At 34.5% G+C, this 19,150-nt stretch overlaps 1 protein-coding gene and 2 long non-coding RNA genes across 6 annotated transcripts in view; 1 reads left to right on the top strand and 2 right to left on the bottom strand.

Moving 5' to 3' along the window:
- LOC144965610 (unconventional myosin-Id-like) overlaps positions 1 to 19,150 on the bottom strand; it is a 78,330-nt gene that overhangs the window by 20,700 nt on the left and 38,480 nt on the right. The window contains exons 4-10 of the mRNA XM_078901154.1: positions 7,879 to 8,044; positions 6,823 to 6,876; positions 5,233 to 5,328; positions 3,415 to 3,534; positions 1,350 to 1,550; positions 882 to 1,021; positions 431 to 545 (exon numbers count right to left, since the gene is read on the bottom strand). Of these exons, the coding sequence (XP_078757280.1) occupies positions 431 to 545; positions 882 to 1,021; positions 1,350 to 1,550; positions 3,415 to 3,534; positions 5,233 to 5,328; positions 6,823 to 6,876; positions 7,879 to 8,044 (892 nt within the window). The remainder of the gene's footprint in view (positions 1 to 430; positions 546 to 881; positions 1,022 to 1,349; positions 1,551 to 3,414; positions 3,535 to 5,232; positions 5,329 to 6,822; positions 6,877 to 7,878; positions 8,045 to 19,150) is intronic.
- Positions 11,086 to 17,100, top strand: LOC144965613 (uncharacterized). Of its 4 annotated transcripts, none has more exons than XR_013644073.1 (3): positions 11,086 to 11,375; positions 13,711 to 13,906; positions 15,985 to 17,100. It is a non-coding gene; the product is annotated as an uncharacterized LOC144965613 (long non-coding RNA). The 4 variants fall into 4 exon arrangements; XR_013644074.1 differs by lacking the exon at positions 11,086 to 11,375 and adding an exon at positions 11,521 to 11,575; XR_013644076.1 differs by lacking the exon at positions 11,086 to 11,375 and adding an exon at positions 11,762 to 11,784.
- Positions 14,534 to 19,150, bottom strand: part of LOC144965612 (uncharacterized) — a 5,629-nt gene continuing 1,012 nt past the window's right edge. Inside the window, exons 2-3 of the long non-coding RNA XR_013644072.1 lie at positions 18,916 to 19,019; positions 14,534 to 16,086 (exon numbers count right to left, since the gene is read on the bottom strand). This is a non-coding gene — a long non-coding RNA (uncharacterized LOC144965612). The remainder of the gene's footprint in view (positions 16,087 to 18,915; positions 19,020 to 19,150) is intronic.

Here is a 19,150-nt window from a genome sequence, read left to right as displayed (position 1 = left end):
GAAGTCCTTATAGCTTGGTTGGTAGAGCACTCACTTCGCAAGTAAAGGGATCAAGATCAATTCCGGGTGAGGTAGAGATTTTTTTCTGATCCCCTCCTGCCTCCTGTCTGCCCAGCAGTGATTGGGTGGCTGGGTCTGTTAGACTTGGTGGAAAGCATTTTGTGATAAACTATTCCTATCTAAAGGGTAGCAAGCAATTGCTATTGTCCAATTCACGCTATAGAAACCAGGAAAAACTCCAGTTCTGAATGGCTCTGAAGGACTACTATTTTGCATCCCAATAAGTGGTACAGCATGCAACTCATATGCAAAAAGAGCTGGTTCGCATCAACATAAAATGTTGGGTCTGATCCTTTGGTCCACCAGTAGACGTAGTCACATAGAAAACAGACGTCAAAGAGAAGAAAAACCTAATGCTAAAAGTTCTTACATGTTGCCATTGTATGCCTTCTCTCATGTATTCTTCCTGCTCTTGTTTCAAGACCAGCTCAATAAATAATTGCTGTAGTTTTTCATTGCAGTAGTTGATGCACATCTGTTCAAAGCTGAGGACAAAAATTATGAAAATAAAGCAATGATGAAATTAATGAAATAGCACACACACACAAAAAAGACGTGTCTATTTAAGCTGAATTAATAAAAGAATTTTGATGATGTTAATGATGATGATGGTGAAATTGATAAGGAAATTGATAATGATGATGATGATGATGATGATGATGATGATGATGATGATGATGATGATGATGATGATGATGATGATGATGATGATGATGATAATGATGATAAGGAGAGGGAGGAGAGAGAAAAGGAGGGAAAGGAGGATGAGAGGTGGGGGAGGGAGAAGAGTGCAGGAGAAAAAATAAAAATGATTGCCAAACCTGTTGTTGTCAAATATCTCAAATCCATAAATGTCCAGAACGCCAATGACAGTGTTCTTGCCCACATTTTTACTGCGGCTTGGATCGATAGCATTGTTGATCCGACCCACTAACCATGTAAAAACCTGGTCATACAAGGCCTGTGGAAAAAGAAACATCCCCATCACTATCGCACTACATAAATAAATAAATAAATAAATAAATAAGTAAATAAATAAATAAATACACAAATAAATAAACAATCATTAAAAGTAAAAAGCTTGTTAACCTGATAATGTTTTCTAAGTTCGTTTCTTTCCTCCCTTAATAAAGCTATTACAGACAACTATTACCATGTTACTATATAAAACTATGGCAATTATAAAATAAACATGAATTTTATGTTAGCACAAAATCTCAAAATAGGAAAAAGAATGCCATCTACAAAAACAATGTTTCAGTGAATAAGTATTTAAAATTCCAACAAACCTTTGCAAAAGCCTTCTGCGCATACTGTGCCTCTGGGACATTTAAGTGTTTCTCTACAACATTGCCACCAGCTGCTATAACACGGGAACAGAGAGTTGTCTCAATATCATCCTGTTTGACAGACAACAGAGATGCCATTGCTGATGTCTCAGCCTTGTTAACAACTTGCGATGATTCGTCCCCACTGAATTCAATATTTCCCTGGTAGTTTTTGGTATTTGACAGGAAGGGGGGAGGGGTTGGGGGGGGGGGGGGGGATCAGAGGATGGTGGAAGACAAATTAGAAGACAGGGGAAAAAATATAAATGAATCAAAATTGTGTTTGCCTTCTACAATACAATTTCAATTATATTGTCAACTCCATGTGACAAAAGAAAAGAAAATATTTGTTTTTATTAAACAAGATGTCTTTGACACATAAAAGAAATGAGAATTGTAAGCAATTTTAACAAAATCCAAGAAGAATGACTCCACTATACTAAACTCATGGAAAGCTTAGGTCTAAAAAAAATGCCTTATCACAAAAATGATAAAAGAATGAAGATATGGTGTATTTTCAAAAGAAGCTACTACAAAGTCCGGGCAGAAGAAGAAGAAGGAGAAAAGAAAAAAAAGGACATTGCCATTTTTCATAGTGAAAAGCAGAGTGTATTTTCAAAATATAAATAAATGTATTCATCAACTTCATCTTATATCTCAGTTGAGATCCTTCATCACATAATTCATTGATAGTCAAAGAAATATAAATTTTTGAATATACTCAGCCAAAAAAGTCTTGCACAAAACGTCAAATGCCTATAACTTTTGAACTGCTCAAGATATTGGATCAAGTAAAAATATTCACAACATCAGCCTATGATCTATGGATTGCTATAAATATCTTGAAGATAAAATAAAGTTGGATTGAATGTCCTATTAAATTACTGACACAAAAATCAAAACTTCAAACTTTAAAAGCAATGGTTTGGCCACAATTCTTTTCCTTGAAAAGAAAAAAAGGAAAATTCTGGAAGTGCTAATGGCGTCTGCACCTTTGTGATAAAATAATAACCACGGTGATAAAGAGACATATTTTGATTAGCATCCTTTCCATCCCAATATTTGTTGACATTGGGTGAGACAGCAAATCTCCCCACAATGAATCACACACAAATTTCAACTGAGGATCGACTAAAAGTCATTGGCCATTGAATGATTGGTATGCCAGACAAAGACATTTCAGTTGTTCTTCTTGAACTTCTTGTCATTATTCGACAATTTGCCAAACTCTCAAAAGAGCAGAAGACACTAGATCAGTTCTAAATCGGCCGAAAACAAGTAGGCCAAGAAAAACTACAGCCAATGAAGATTGTGATATTGCTGCCATTCATGAGGAAAATCCTTGACATTCAATACAACAGTCTGCAATCGATTGTAACGTTTTGACAGAAACCATCGGAAGACCACTGAAATCTGCTGATTTAAAATGGTGCCAATCTTACAATGGCATGATGCTAACCATGGGTGAAAGTTACTCAATGATATTAATCCTGCAAAGGCAGGTGCTCAGAAAAAAAAATCCTGCAACTACCAATAAGAGGAAAAAACAGAAGTGCGGTTAATTATATAAACTACTATAAACTAAATATAAATGGCGACAGTTGTCGGTTTTTTTCATTTTCGAATTCCAGCCAGACAAAAAAAAAAAAAAACGGCGAGACCTCTTTTCCAAAAATAAAAATCCGCCCATGCCGGATTTTTCCGGCGAACTTTCACCCATGATGCTAACAGAGAACCACCACTTGCAAGAAGGGAATGGACTGCTAAGATGCACAAATGCTGAATTTGTAATCTCAGTTTTTCACCAGTTAAATTCAAACATTACATTCTGAGGTGTTCCAATGGTTTATTTCTTAATATTCATATTCACAAGAAACACGTTATTTTGAATTTATCTTCAGCTTTTGAATTATGATTTTATTGTAATTCATCCAAAAGTTATAGCCATTTAGATTTATGTGCAAGACATTTGTGCTCAGTATACAAAGCATTTTGAAAGCATGATACACAATTTTTCAACTCTTACCAGATGTAATACTGATGCCACAATCTTCCACACTGTTGAAATCTCCTCTTGCGTAAAACCTGTTGCCTTCATGGCATCCATGCAACTTCTGAAATCATGCTTGTCATTAATAGACGAAACCTGGAAAGGGTACATGATTAAAATTTCATGATTCTGGCATTGTCATATTTTATATTTCACATATCAATCATGAAAAGACATCATTTTAACAGAATGAAACATCAAAGCTTATATGTCAAAAGTAAAGAACAACAAATGAACTAAACAGCTTCGATAGAAGAACAAAATGCTTTAAAATTGTCCTCAGCATACTCAAAAACAGTTGAAAACAATAATCTAGACAGGCAGGAAGAACGTTTTCAACCCTTCAGTGAGTCAACTTCAGAGAGCCTTTGACCTGCCCTTCTGGATTTCATGTTATGATTATAACAAATGACAACAAATGACTACAAATGACTATCTCATTTTCAATTTTTTTTTTTAACCCAATTCAGTAAGTCACAATTTCAGTTATCATAACTTTTTAATGCAAGAAATCTAGCAGATAGATTCGTATCAAAACGATTGTAAATGCTTTTCAACTATCTTACTTTGAATTTCCATTTCTAATTTTATTTTAAGAGCTTGTATGTGATCCATCCCTCTGAAAGAGTACTAGGTCAACAAGCCTAATAAGGATATGATGTCCGTAAAACAATTAATTCACAGTGGAAGCACAGCTCACCGGTATGGTCTTAGCTTCACACTCAAAAGGTAAAAAGTTCAACTCCCCGCCTCCCTGTGTTGCCTTGAGCAAGTCTCATCATTCTGCTCACTGCAGCTGAGATCTGAGTTATTCAACTTTTCCCTTGTAATAAACTATTAAGCCAAATTTCCCCGTGGGGATGAATAAAGGGATTTTTATTTTATTATTTATTTTATCACATTTATCTATATCTATTTATTTATATTCATACCTAAAATTCAAGAGATTCTCTCATCTTGATTCATGGAAATAGATGGCAACAATATGTAAAGAATCACATAAAACCACAATTCTTTAACTCTATTGTATTACAATTCAATGGGTAAACTCCCAACTAGAGACATTCTGTAGCGCTAGGTTCCAAATTAATCAGATGTCAATTTGAAAAGAAAAGAAAAAGAATTTCGTGAATTTGCTAAATAGAAAAAAAAATGCAATATATAAATATAAATAAAAATGAAAATACGTAACAGAGAAAAATTTAACTGTTCAATATCAAGAGTGTAATTTTACATTGAGCACTGCTCACACAGTGATGGAATAATAAAAACTAGAAACACAGATGAAGTTACCACAAAACACATTTGAGTACATTTGCCTGGGAAAAATTAAAAAGAAACATTACAATAAAAACAAAAAGAAGAGTGAGCGAGAGAGGGGGAAAAATGTATCAAGTATACAATTCATCAAAAGACAATTATGATGGTGATGACAATGACGATGATGATAATGGAAAAAGAGAGGAGAACGTGCAGGACGATGGGGTGGTGGTGGTGGTGGTGGTGGTGGTGGTGGTGATGATGATGGTGGTGATGATGATGATGATGATGATGATGATGATGATGATGATGATGATGATGATGATGATGATGGTGATAATGGAGGACGAGGAAGAGGGGGATGGTAATGGTGGTGGTGGTGATAATGATGATGATGATGATGATAAGGAGGAGGAGCGAAGGAGGGGGGAGAATGGGGAAAGGAGGATGATGCACGGGGGGGGGGGGGGGGGGGTGTAAAGGGAATGGGTGGAGGAGGAAGATGAAAAGGACAAGAAGGAAGGCAGGATGTACCTTGTATCCTCCACCTTGGTTAATGAATGTGTAGCTTTGTGGATCTCTTTTCAGCTTCATTTCATTCAACATGGATTCTTGAGCACCACCTAGAAGCTGTGGCAAACAAGTGACATAAATAAATGGGTGCCTCATAATGATCTCATTAATACAGTAATATAAATATGAACATTTATGAAAATACATTTCCAAGGTTTTATCATGCTCAATGCACTTCAAAAGACTTTCATTTATTTCCCTAGCAAGTTAAATGGAATGAAATTTCCATTCCAAACATTACAAGTAGCTTACATCTTTGTTTGCTCAAAGATATTTATGATATCCATATTGCTACCGCTATTAGCCAATTACTCATTCATATCGGAGTTGAAAGGAGGGTATCTGGCATTCATGTGAAAGGTGAGAGCTTTTAGCCAATTACTCATTCATTACAATATCCATTTCAAAGGCAATAGTCATAATAGTCAATTGGACATCTATATATATATATATATATATTTTTTTTTTTTTTTTTTTGTTCTGGATATATTGAACCTGCAACTTTATTCTCATATAAACCGAATGGGAGATTGAACAGCTTATCCAAAACACACAAATAAAATTTTAAATATTTTTTTTTCTTTAAATCAAAAAGGCAGAATTAAATAAAGTTAATCTACCTTTGATATCGAATTTAAAAAAGGAAAGGAATAAAGCAAGATATTGCCAGGAGCCTAGTGTTCAAAATATTAGTCAAACGGTAAAATATCAAGGCTTCAATATAAAACTAAACAAACAAAACAAAAAAAAAACATTACATGACATAGAGTGAGTTTTATTTCTTAAACTTTTTTTTAATGGAAAATTAATGATTCTAATCATTTTGATTTCAAACTCAATTTTTAAGATCTGGTTATTTCCGACATACTACAAGATTGATGCTGATGGTCCCATAAAATAATAAAAATAAAATTTTAGTAATTATTGAGACAAATTTAATTCATCATCATCATCATCATCATCATCATCATCATCATCATCATCATCATCATCATCATCATCATCATCATCATCATCATCAGAATCATCATCATCATTCAGATTCCTTCTCCTTCCAGAGGTTGAATGCCATAGTCTTCCATCTCTCTATACGAGAGATCTCGCAACATTCGCAGAGCTGCCAACCCCAACTGAAGAAAAGTGTAATTTTGAGTGAAGAAAAGGTGCAATTTTGAAGGAAAAGGTGTGAATGTTCAAAACAAAGGCAATATTCATAAACTTATTTCACCACAATCATATTCAATCATTATTGGAAGAGTCCTCTCCACAATAAATTTGGTAAAAGCAACTTCTGCCCAACAAATGCATTCATTGATCGTCATTGATGCCACCATTTCAACATTCTGCCCCCAGCTTTTCCTCTCTCTTCCTCTATCTCACTTCTTGTATACCTTTCCCTCCAGCATCTTCTTTTAGGCAGTTTCATACCTTCTATATTATGACCATAGTATGCAAGTCTTCTTTGCTTGATGATCTTTAGAAGATCAGTCTGTGTTATATTGAATGTCTTTATTGATTTGTTTATTTATTGTCGTTTATAAATTTACTTACTTGATAAAATGAATGGAAATTCCTCTCACCCTCCTGCTGATATACAACTCTACTCTGGAAAAAAAAATAAAAAAATAAAAAAAGAAGAAATAAAAGTTTGATAAATAATATAAAATAAAACTTTCCTTTACTAAAAATTAGCAGTGGAAGAAAAACTATTTTAAAAAAGTGCAACCTCTACCAGGTTTTCTTGCCACTAGTATTCTATAAATGAATCAGAAATAAAAAATAAATAACGCTGTAGACTATTTGATGAAAATGGTGATGCTTAGTCAGATTTTAATATTTAATATTTAAAAAATATAGATTGGGTAAATCATTAGTCTTTTAATTTTCTTGACTCACAATTATCATCTCTTCCAATGTATTTGTAATAGTCTGTCATTTGGAGTTAAGTTTGATATATAGGAATGATTCATAATAATAATAATAATAATAATAATAATAATAATAATAATAATAATAATAATAATAATAATAATAATAATAATAATAATAATAATAATAATAATAATAATGATAATAATAATAATAATAATAATAAAAATAATAATAATAATAATAATAATAATAATAATAATAATAATAATAATAATAATAATAATAATAATAATAAAATAATAATAAATCTTTATTGTCCTCAAAAAAGTGGCAATTCGTCATTTGGTTACACATTTATAACAATACAATATTGACATAGACACACCACAGATGCACACTAGTAAAAAAAAAAATAATAATAATAATTTAAAAAAAAAAAAGACGGCATCAACAACAACAGGCTGTGCCAAACTTGGTTTGATGATGATGGTGATGATGATGATGATGATGATGATGATGATGATGATGATGATGATGATGATGATGATGATGATGATGATGATGATGATAATGATGATGATGATGATGATGATGATGATGATGATGATGATGATGATGATGATGATGAATGATGATAACGATGACAATGATGGTGGCAACCACAACCATAAGCGTTACAAAAACATTGATAACTTTGTGACAATTGATTTTTAAACCACAACCATTCGTTCCAACCTTTTCTAGCAAATAGTTGCTAATATGTCCTCCAAAAGGGTCGCCTTTGAAGTCGAAATTGACGTCCATGTATTTGCCGAATCGACTCGAGTTATCATTGCGATTTGTCTTGGCATTCCCAAAAGCCTCCAGAATGTTATTGGATTTAATGAGAACGTCTTTAACTCTGTGGAGAAATAGACAGGGTGGTGAATAAGGTTGAAAGGTCAGTGAATCAATATCAAAATGTTAATTATAAAACTATTAAGCTTGAGGACAGTGAATCAATATAAAAATATGAATTATAAACATAGTGTGTGTGTGTGTGTGTGTGTGTGTGAGAGAGAGAGAGAGAGAGAGAGAGAGAGAGAGAGAGTGAGAGAGAGAGAGGGAGAGAGAGATGAAGAGAGAGAGAGAGAAATTTGAATGGACTGATGTTATTGTTTGCGTCAAGAGCTTTATTGTATAGTGGATTGGGCGCAATATAAATAAATTTCATTATTATTATTATTATTATTATTATTATTATTATTATTATTATTATTATTATTATTATTATTATTATTATCATTATTATTATTATTATAATTATTATTATTATTATTACTATTATTATTATTATTATTATTATTATTATTATTATTATTATTATTATTATTATTATTATTATTATTATTATTATTATTATTATTATTATTATTATTATTATTATTATTATTATTAATCAAACTGATAGACTTTGAACATTTACATGGATGGTGCCCTTTGATTCACCATGCTTTAAGCACACGACAATAATTCTATTAGGCCCTCAATATGCCTTATTTTAATGACACTTAGCTTGCCAATGTAAGTTGAATATTCAAATCCATCTGTGGGTGGAGCAAAATTAAATGTTTTTAAAGATCTTTTATTCACAATTTCTCAAGAAACTCAGGTGTTAAGTGAGTACTCGGCCATTAACAAAGCTGTCTGTGTAGAAAAATGGAAAGCTCACAAAAGATTTAACCATCTGCTTTGTTTGTTTTTAAGGGTTTTACGGCGCTTACAACACATTAATGTCATATCAGCACCAGTAAAAAGGAAGAAAATGGGACAGTAAAAACTTCTAGCATAACAATTAAAGCGCCAAAGAACAGGTAAGACAAAGGGGAATTGGTTCAAATAGGAAACCGATGAAGATTCCAAGAGCACACCATCAAAGTACTTAGTTTGAGATCACCTAAAAGTCTCATCCAGACACAATCACAGGTCCCCACTAAGAGGAATATACTTAAATGTTACAAATATGTAAACAAGACATTATACAGTGCGGAACAGAGAGATGATTTACATGACAAAAAATATCATCTCCCAAAACAAACAATACATTTGACTGTTTCCCTCCGAACCAGGGTATCCAGGGCCAAGACAAAACCAAGCAATCTAGTTCCAAGAAAGCATGATGGAAAACAGATATAGGGGGATAGAAGATAAAGTAAGGGCCTCCCTGTCCACTATGGGAAGTCAGGAACCCCACCCAGGATTTGATCACATCTCAATGATTAACAGCCTGAAGACAGGCCTGTGCTGGACGGCAAATGGGAAGAGAAAGCGGGGAAGACCCAAAGAAACCTGGCAAAGGACCATGGAGAAAGATTTAAAGGAGGCAGGCCTGTCCTAACATACAGTCACCGCAAAAGCAGCCGATCATAAAAAAAAATGGAGATGTCTGGTGAGTGCCCTGTGTGCTTCCGAAGAGGATTAATCCAACCACACCCCCACCCTCCTCCCTTCCCAATGATTAATGTGCGCACACCTGACTACTGCACTTGTGACAAAGGACCATTGCAGCGGCATGGGTGAAAAACCACAGAGAAAGGAACATCAGATTAAGGAGGATAGTGGGTCCTACCCGAAGTACCCACCAAACATCCCGAAGCGACCCAATTCATACAATGTTCAAGAGATGAAAACAATACTACCCGATAAGAGATGAAAACAATACTACCCGTAGCATCTATGTAATATCATATCTCTCTCTCTCTCTCTCTCTCTCTCTCTCTCTCTCTCTCTCTCTCTCTCTCTCTCTCTCTCTCTCTCTCTCTCTCTCTCTCTCTCTCTCTGCTCTGCTCTGCTCTGCTCTGTAAATCCAGAAGAAATTAGGTTACTGGGTTTTAACCAATTAACTGCCATTCTCTGGAAAGACATGTATTTTTGAAAATTGTCCAGTAAACTCGACCTTCAAATATCTATCGATCTATTTAAATGACCCTTGTCTTGCCAAAAACTCTCAATTAATTTCTTCAAATAAACAATATATTAGATAATGGATGGCAACCATTTAGCAATAGACTGTACCTCCCAGAATTCAGAGAGTGAGATTAATCTTGTTTGGGACATTATGGCTTAAAAGGATGATTTACATAAGAATCAGATTGTTGAAAAGGCGGGCGATTAAATAATGTCTCCTTTGATGATGTGAACGACGGCTGCCTTTGACATGGCCTAAAATATTTGGAAAAGGGCGTAACCATATAACGTTCGAATTTTTCTCTCTTTTCATTATCCAAGCAGATGAATCATGAATGGATACATGATTGAATGGTTTGTTTTTTTTTGTTGTTTTTTTTTTAATTTTTGATATCATGGACAGTCGGATTGATTGATTATTGAATTGATCGACCAATAGATAGATGGATGGGTGGATAAATTAAAGAATGTTGTTTTATTGACTAATTGAATGATTGACTGTTTTATTTATTTATTTACCAATTGATGGAAAATCAATTAGAAGGTTTTATTGATTGATTGATTGAGTGAGTGAGTGAATGAATGGTCGACGGATTGGTGGATGGATGGATATATAATGCTGAAGAGTTGTAGAAAAATGAATGTGGTAAGAGACAGATAACAAGGGAAACAGGATACGTGAAGGATGAGGTACAGAGACAGGAGGGAGAGAGGGGATATAATATATAAACAGAGAGGAAAGGAGAGATGTATTAACTACGTGGAGAGGTAGGGAGTGGGAGGAGGAGACACAGAGATACAAGCTGCCAGGTATGCAAACACAGGCCATATTACATCATGACATACGATGTAACAAGTCATTGCACCCCCCCCCCCCCCAACCCAACCTTTCACCGATCGGTTAAAGGTCAACTCGGGTATAATGCATAATAATACATGGAGTCGTGTAGTATAGATAGAATGCTGATGACGTCACGCAATGACCTACTTTAGTTCCGGATGGCAAAAGAACTTGGCTGGCTTGTAAACATTGATGTGAAACGAGCTCTAGTCCAATTTTTAAAACGTGAAACGTGCCAAATAACTGCATAATCATCGGATGCACTAGAAGACAGGGTCGAGATGGATTCAAAATGTTCAGGTTACCATCCATTAGGAAGACGAAGGACCCAAAAATAATAAATTTAACCCAGCGGAGACAGTTGCAGCGATCAGAAGAAAGGGATTTGGCGATGGCTCAAATCTAACTTGCAGCCACCGAGTTTGCAATGATCATTTTGTTAAAGGTAAGAATTGATGGATAAATTAAAATCTTAAATATTATATATACGATATGAATTAATTTTAATTATTGTGAACAAAGCAAGTTTACTTCGCTCCAACATCATCATGTAGCCATTGTGAGTGGGCCATAGCATGTCACGGAGTTGGCGGCAACCGACCAAGATCCTTGCCTTAATTTCTGACGTTGCAAGTTTATGATTTAGTAAATATGTGTTTTATTCTTTTTCATGGAAGAGAAATCAAATCAAAAATTTCAAACTCGGTGGTCTAACAAAATCTACGGAGAGATTTTTCACCGATGTGACTTTTCTATGCGAAACTCCGAAGTTGGAGAAATCATCTGACTCATCTCAGACTCAGATGTAATCTGTAGTCTGTAGGCGGTCTAGAAGGAATCATTTTAATTTTATGGTCCATACACGGTCCGGATGGATGATCTTTTATTTGTTGTGTTTAGTTATCAGATAGGACCATGAATATTTCATGCATTTCTCGTGCAACATACTCTAAATCAAAACCAAATGCCTCATTACCGATAGTGATAGGGCTACTTTCGTTTTCAAGCTTTGGCTTTTATGAGATTAAGAAGTCTTTCAGTGTTGTTCTGGTCATTCATTTTAGAATTATAATGTTCCAGTTTATAACTTATGCTTTGTCAAGATTATTTTATTGTGCATTTTAAAAACATGTTCTCCATTTGAAGAAATATTAAAAGTAAGGTTGCGTTTTTCTTAAGTTCTTTTTTCCGTTCCTCCGTTGGTGGTGTATTGTAAAGTAACACGAACAAACTGCTTTTCTAGACCGCTGTTGGACATGTAAATGCTAGTTTTTGACAGAAGTTTAACACGCTGCTTAGTGATTGCCAGTGTCAGTTTATAATGATAGTAATGGTTATTTTTTTTACTGACAAAATTAATATTATAATTATTATTATTTTAAATTTTAATCCAAAGAAAGAAACAATCGACCTCTATCAATCCACTAAAATGACTTTTCATAATTTTCATAGTTAGAAACTAATTTTAACTCAAGGTGAGGATTAGTTATAATGTTTCGTATAGTCATTGAATTAGGGCCTTCATATGGATTTTTTCCCAAATATGACAAAAATAATAATAAAAAAATTTCAATTAAAAAAAATTGTCCTTTGGGATCCCGATACTTTAATTGCAGCTATGTGGTATAGTTATCACCGTCAGATTAGGGTTCCAGACCCGTTCTGAGCAGTTGAGTCATTGGGAAAGGAACTTTATTCACATTCTCTCACCATACTCAGGCATAAATTGGGTAACTGGCTTTTAACATAGGCCTGTAAATTTGCCGGCATTTCTGGCAATTTCGCTCTGCCGGAACAAAAAATGAATTAAAATACTTTTTCATTTTGTTTAACAGCCTATTGAATTGGTAAAATTCTAAGAAAATATTCTGGGAAATGGGGATTTTTGCTCATGTTATTGAAAAAGCTTCAGCTCGAGGATTTTCAGGCAAGGTTTTTCAGGGGGCAGATGCAAGCCTGTTAAACAGCATTGTCTCTTTCCGGAAAAAATGTAATATCGCCGAACAAGCGTCATGTCTCGACCTGCATGTAAAGTCTTGCTGTTGATAATAATAATAATAATGGTATAGATTTATAGTGCGCCAAACATCCCTTCATCAGGAGGGCTCTGGGCGCAAAACATAGCTTAACTTAATCATGAAGCCCTAACACAGTACAAGAACAACACTAATTATACACATAGTCAAAAGAAAGCCTGTCGGAATAAGAATGTCTTCAATCGACGCTTGAATTCCTCTAGTGAAGAAGTGTTGGCTATAAACCCCTTGCAAAGCGCTTTGAACAAATTTTCATTTCATGGAAATTGCACTATATAATTGTTCTACCCTTGTTCTAATTTGACAAAGCTTGATGTAAATTTAATGGAAAGCTTAAGGATTGTAAAAAAAAAATAATTTAAAAATTGAGCTTTATATTATAGCACAATATCCTCTCAATGTGCTCAAAGCACTTTACAAGGGGTCCCTGGTCAACAGCAACATTTAACATGTAGAACGGGACATGACGCCTTTTAGGCGACACTACAATTTTTCGGACAAAGAAAACGCTGTAAACGGCCAGGTATTCATTTTACACCTTAGTACGGTGAGAGAATGTGAATAAAGACCCTTTTCCAAGGACTCAACTATGCGTCGAGCGCGAGGCTCGAACCCATGACCTTCCGGTCCAAAATCGAGTGTCATACCACTAGACCACATAGCCACACAAGGACCAGGACCAGATTGTAATAGGCAAGAAATGACGTAATATATTTCAACAATCAATTTTTTTTGCCTTTACAGGAAGGCCAGCATCACTGCTTGATGAAACTGATCCTGATTGGGTTCCAACGTTAAAGCTTGGACATGGGGCAGAGAAAAAAACAGACCATTACTCATGTCTTAAAGATAGGAACAAACGCAATGACTGCAGGCAGCAACGGCTCTAGTTGAACAATCAACAATTGGAGAAACTAGCTCAATCATTGACCATGTAAATGTAAGTGTATTGATTGTATCTGTTTAAAACAATATTTATGTAGGCATGATATCTCTTCCTACATGTTAATGTTAATGTTTCTGTTGGCTTGGGACATCTTGTAGAGGGATATCTTGGGTGGATATTGCATGCGCTATATAAAAATAAAAGCAGATCTCACTCTCAGGAAATTTAATAGGTCCAAATCAAGCAATTTTTTGGGGGTAAAAAGTGAGATTAGCAACGTTTGTGCCGTTCATTACACTTTAAGGTCATTGCATTGCCAGTTGAAAGGAAGTTGAATAGAGAGTGAAAAGATTGTAGATCTATGCACATAACAATAGACAAAGGGCACAAAATCATATTTCATATTGCAAAGTTTAGACACAAATCTATGACTATGAGGAATGTAATAAGACAAAGGGGAATAGAGCACATATCAAGTGACTTCATTTGCTCATAAGGTATCTAAGGAATGCCTGTCTGGTGAGCCAGTAATGAAGTCAAAAGTTTGTCCAAATTGATGGTGCAAGAACTGACATCAAGAGAAGTTTTTTTTCAAATAACCAGACTGTACAAAAGCTTACATGGTTGAGTTTTAAGACTTTTAACTTCAGAGATAATAAATAACTGAACAAAAACCATCACTTCATTTGAATCAAAAGCTTTGTCTTTATTATGTTGATTAATTTTGTTTTATTGAATGAATGGGCAATGACAATTAATAAAAGAGGAAGATCCATTAAATTTGAGGGCAATGAAATGAATACTATTGTGAGCATGTCCTTCTATGCTATGGATAGGTTGCCTTTTAGGATAGTTCATACAAAATTAGAAAATCCTGAAGGTTTTTGTCTTTGACTATAGCGTAACAAATTTTAAAAATATAGATTCTCTTTATTCACCTCTAGGGAAAATTTGTCTTTGGAGTCTATTCTAAAGGGAGATGGAAATAACCCAGCCATTGCCGCAACACAGCGCCACAAACTGAGCTAGGGCTGAGGTGACTTGCTCAAGGCCACACAACGTAGTGACAAAGTGTTCTTATGATGAGACAGATAGAATTAAATGAGTTCACCCATATTGATTTATTCCTCAATTATTAAGATCTGGGAGGAAATGTTTTATTAACCTTAAATTATGCCATTTAAGCTAAATGAATATATTAATATTATAGTCTACATGTTACTTTTACAAGCCAATTGTCATTTCATTGTGGTAAAAGGCAATCTGCACAAATCAGCAGAATGACCAATCAAACGTTTTTTTACAGAAGCATGTACCTATTCCCTATGTATGTACAAAATACACACGCTGGCAACAAATTAAATAAAAAAATTAATAAATTATATGGCATAAAAGAAAAAACAAACATTCCCAGAAATGTAAAATATTATGGGCTAAGTTTGTCCATTTTTATTGGTTATAGCTAGCGGTATCTACAAGAAGTTGATGGTTAGGTGCAGCGCTTGTAACACTCAATGGAATTTCCCGTGTAGAGAAAACATATATGTGTGTTTTTTGTATACTGGTGTAGGAAATACAGTTCTTATTTTTTTTCTTTTTTTTTGGCGAAGGCTAATAATTGCCCGAACATTACAGTACAGCAGATTTTCTGAGCATACATAGTTTGATTCCACAGGTGATAGAATTACATTTAGTTTTTAAAATATTTGCGTGTTACTTGTAGAGTTTGTAAATAAATAGTTTTAGAATTTTTAGGTTTGCCAGTAATTTTGTGCTCGATGATAAATATTTAACATTTGCTGTACGGAGCAATGGTGATCCACAACTCTATTTTTAAAAAATAATAGATTTCCACATAAATATGCCAAACCATTTTGGAATTCATCATAAGGTTCAGGCACTATTGGCATTTGAAGTTGAAGTCAAAGAAAAACTTTAAAAAAAAATTATTTTGACCTGTAAAATGAATGACTTGCGTATTTGAGGAAATGGGGCTTAAGTTTTCTTTGTTTTCAAACATATTAAAATATTAAAATTAAAATTCCCAGTGACACGATAGACGCCAGAGGTGGTAGGTCAATAATGTACTATTTGCTCTATGTATTAACTTAATCTTGGTATTTCTTTTACAGGATTGTGAAGACAGACATTTCAGGTTCCCATCTTGATGCTGAGCAGAAAGCACTTGTCGACACACGGAGTCCACTATAACCCAATTTTTGGGAATGGCGAACCTGAAACGAAAAGAAAGCAGTCAGACTTTTTATTCATTCTTTTCCAATAATGCTTGATTTTATATACCTTTGTAATCCTTTTCATTCTTTTCATTAGACTAATACATGTGTTAAACATTTTTACTTTTGCCCGAAATGTTTGTGAAAAAATTGTACTAGTTGTAGTATTACTACTAGTAGTAGTAGTATTACTTCTGTTACCATTATTATATAGCAATGACTATGAAAAATGTTTTTTCTCTTTTTGAAGAAAATTTTTGTCTAAAATCCAAGCCCTATCTCCACTGAGTAAAAATGTTTTTGAATTTTGAAAATCCATTCATAAATAAACAAGTTATACAGTTTTAAAGGTGTCATTTATTTGGATGACCCGCAAAGAGGAAAAAAACGCGAAAATATGGGACGCTTTTTCTGCATTTTTTTTTTTTGACCTTTGGTTGTATCTTGCGTAATAACTGGATTAAAAGATTGAAACTTGAAGAGCAAATTAGGATGGTGTTTTGTAAAATATGGGAAAAGTACTCGTCATATTCATATATGAAATTTTACAACCAAAAAGAAGAAATGTTCATGTATTACCTTGTCAGCGACAAAACCTCCACGCCCGGTAGTTTTAGAGATATTTTACTCCAAAGAGTAAAAATCTATTTTTAACGGTCTTCTGGTAATCGCACGAGTTTTGTCGCTTGACATAATCTAAAATGACCTTTTTTCTAACAGTGTGCCAACTTTCAGTCATATTCATAGATAAACAGCGTCGTAATTAATTTTTTAAAATAGCATATACGAAACGGCTTCGTCCCATATTTTGACGCGAATTCGGGCACTTCGTGAGCGAAAAAGAGGCCCAAAGATTTGTGCGGGATAGTCATTGCTATATTATATGTTCTGCAATAATATTCAAAACCTAATAATATTTTTGAATTGGCAAATAAATAGAAATCCATTGTATATTTAAACATGAAGTTGGAGCACAATAAAGAAAATAAAGTACTGTAATGACTTTTTTAAAAATTTGTTTTATCCGTTGCTTTTGTAATTTGATGGTGAATGCTTGACTGAGTTCTCATTTTTCTACCCTGGGTGTGGGGTCATTGACCTTCCATTGTGGGCAAGGTCATTATTGCTTTCTTCACCCCCCTGTGTCTGTATTCCTTTTTCAGGTAGCTTTCTATCTTTGTTTTGGAATAAGATTACATGCTTTTTTTCCCTGTCCTTAGATGAGAGAGTGACAAATGGATGTAAATTTATTTTGTAAATTTATAATCATTTTATAAACAATAGACTGGGTGGGGTCTTTGACTTCCCATGGTGGCAAGAGGTCATGCTGTGTCCTCTATCCCTTATATTGTTTTCCAAGTTTCTTTATGTCCTTGTCTTGGAATGAGATTACTTGGTTTTGTCCTTTCCCTTGCCGGAGTCATTGGCTGAGAGAGAAACAGTCAAATGAATATTGTTGGTATTGGGAAAAAAAAATTTTTTTGTCTTGTCAATCAGTTCGCGTAAATTTTTTAAAATTATATTATATATATATGTGTATATATAATATGGGGGGCGAAGTGGCCGAGTGGTTAAGGCAGTGCACTGTGATCCGGATGACCCAGGTTCGAGCCCCGCTTCAGGCACTTTCGTTTTTTTTTCCTTGAGCAAGATTATTAACCCCCAATTTGCTCACTTGGACAACATGGGTGATTCCTGTTGACATCAACATCTTGTTTGGTGAGTTATCTATATTCCTTCGTGGAATGCCTAGGCGACGATATCTTATGATATCGCTGCGCAAAAGGCATAACGTAACTTAATATAATATAATAAAAAAATAATACGTGAACGTTTGAGTGTATTCCTCTTAGGGGGGACCTGTGCTTGTGTCAGGATGAGACTTTTGGGTGTTATCAGACTGATAGCATTCTCTTGGAATCTACATTTGTTCCTCTTTGTCTTACTTTTCTTGTGTGCTTTTAATTGTAAATCTGGAAATTTTTACAATCCCATTTTATTCCTTTTTACTGGTGCTGAAATGTGTCGCAAGTGCAGTAAAACCCTTAAATCAAACATAAACATTTGAGTGTACCTATTCCGTCTCTGGATGGAACTGTTAGGCGATCTCAAAACTAAGCACATTAATAACTTTGATCTACTTCTGATCTGTATTTGATCCAAGCCCATTTTTCTTACTACGTATTTCGCAACAGCTTTTAATTGTGCTGAAAATGACCTAATAGTGTCGCAAGCACCAAAAGTAGTCCATCAGAACCATTTGGTCTATAGAGCCAGATTTCATCCCAGTTTCTATAGTGTGAAAATAATAACTTGTTACCCTTCGAATAGGGCGCTTTTCTATTGCCAAATTACTGCTGGGTGTAAAAAAATAAAAGAAAGGGGAGGGGGGGGTCTTAACTTCATCTAGGATATATCTCGGTCTCTTTGATTGTGAAATGGGTGCTCTACCAACTGAGTTAACGGGACTGCCATGAGTCGCAAAACCATTTAAACGTTTATGTCCGAACACACTGACTGAGTAAAGAGGCTTTTCCAAGGACTCGACTGAGTCTCCCATAGTAGAACTTGAACCTATTAAAGAAGTTTCTTATTTCTTTTTTTTTTTTTTAAAGTTATTCATATTCTAGTTCAAGAAAATTCATTGTAATGAATATAGCCATGTGTTAAAAACCTCTATATCGTATTATCAATCCTGCATGGAGTAATATAAATAAATGTAGAAATCAAAATAATAATATGTAATAACAGTAATAATAATCATAGAAGTGAGATGAAAACGGGGGGGGGGGGGGGGGGGGGGGGGGGGGGGGGGGGGGGGGGGGTTACCTTAGCAGCTAGTACCACTTTCCCACAGCTAGGAGGCTTAAACCATTTTACATCGTCACCCATCCATTGTAGGCCTGATTATAAGTAGTCAGTCCCCTGTAAGCCTGAAAAAAAAAATTGTGGCAATGGTGGTAATATTATTAATTGAAACTAGAGGATAAAAACTGTTGTTATCACACTTAGTTAACAACAGTGAATTAAATTTGCTGTGAAATGTGGAGTACTCATCTGAAAG

This window comes from Berghia stephanieae, chromosome 2, assembly GCF_034508935.2.
Source record: "Berghia stephanieae isolate SIO BIC M18660-M18661 chromosome 2, UCSD_Bste_1.3, whole genome shotgun sequence".
Classification (NCBI taxonomy): domain Eukaryota; kingdom Metazoa; phylum Mollusca; class Gastropoda; order Nudibranchia; family Aeolidiidae; genus Berghia; species Berghia stephanieae.
This window is presented reverse-complemented; position numbering and strand designations above follow the sequence as displayed.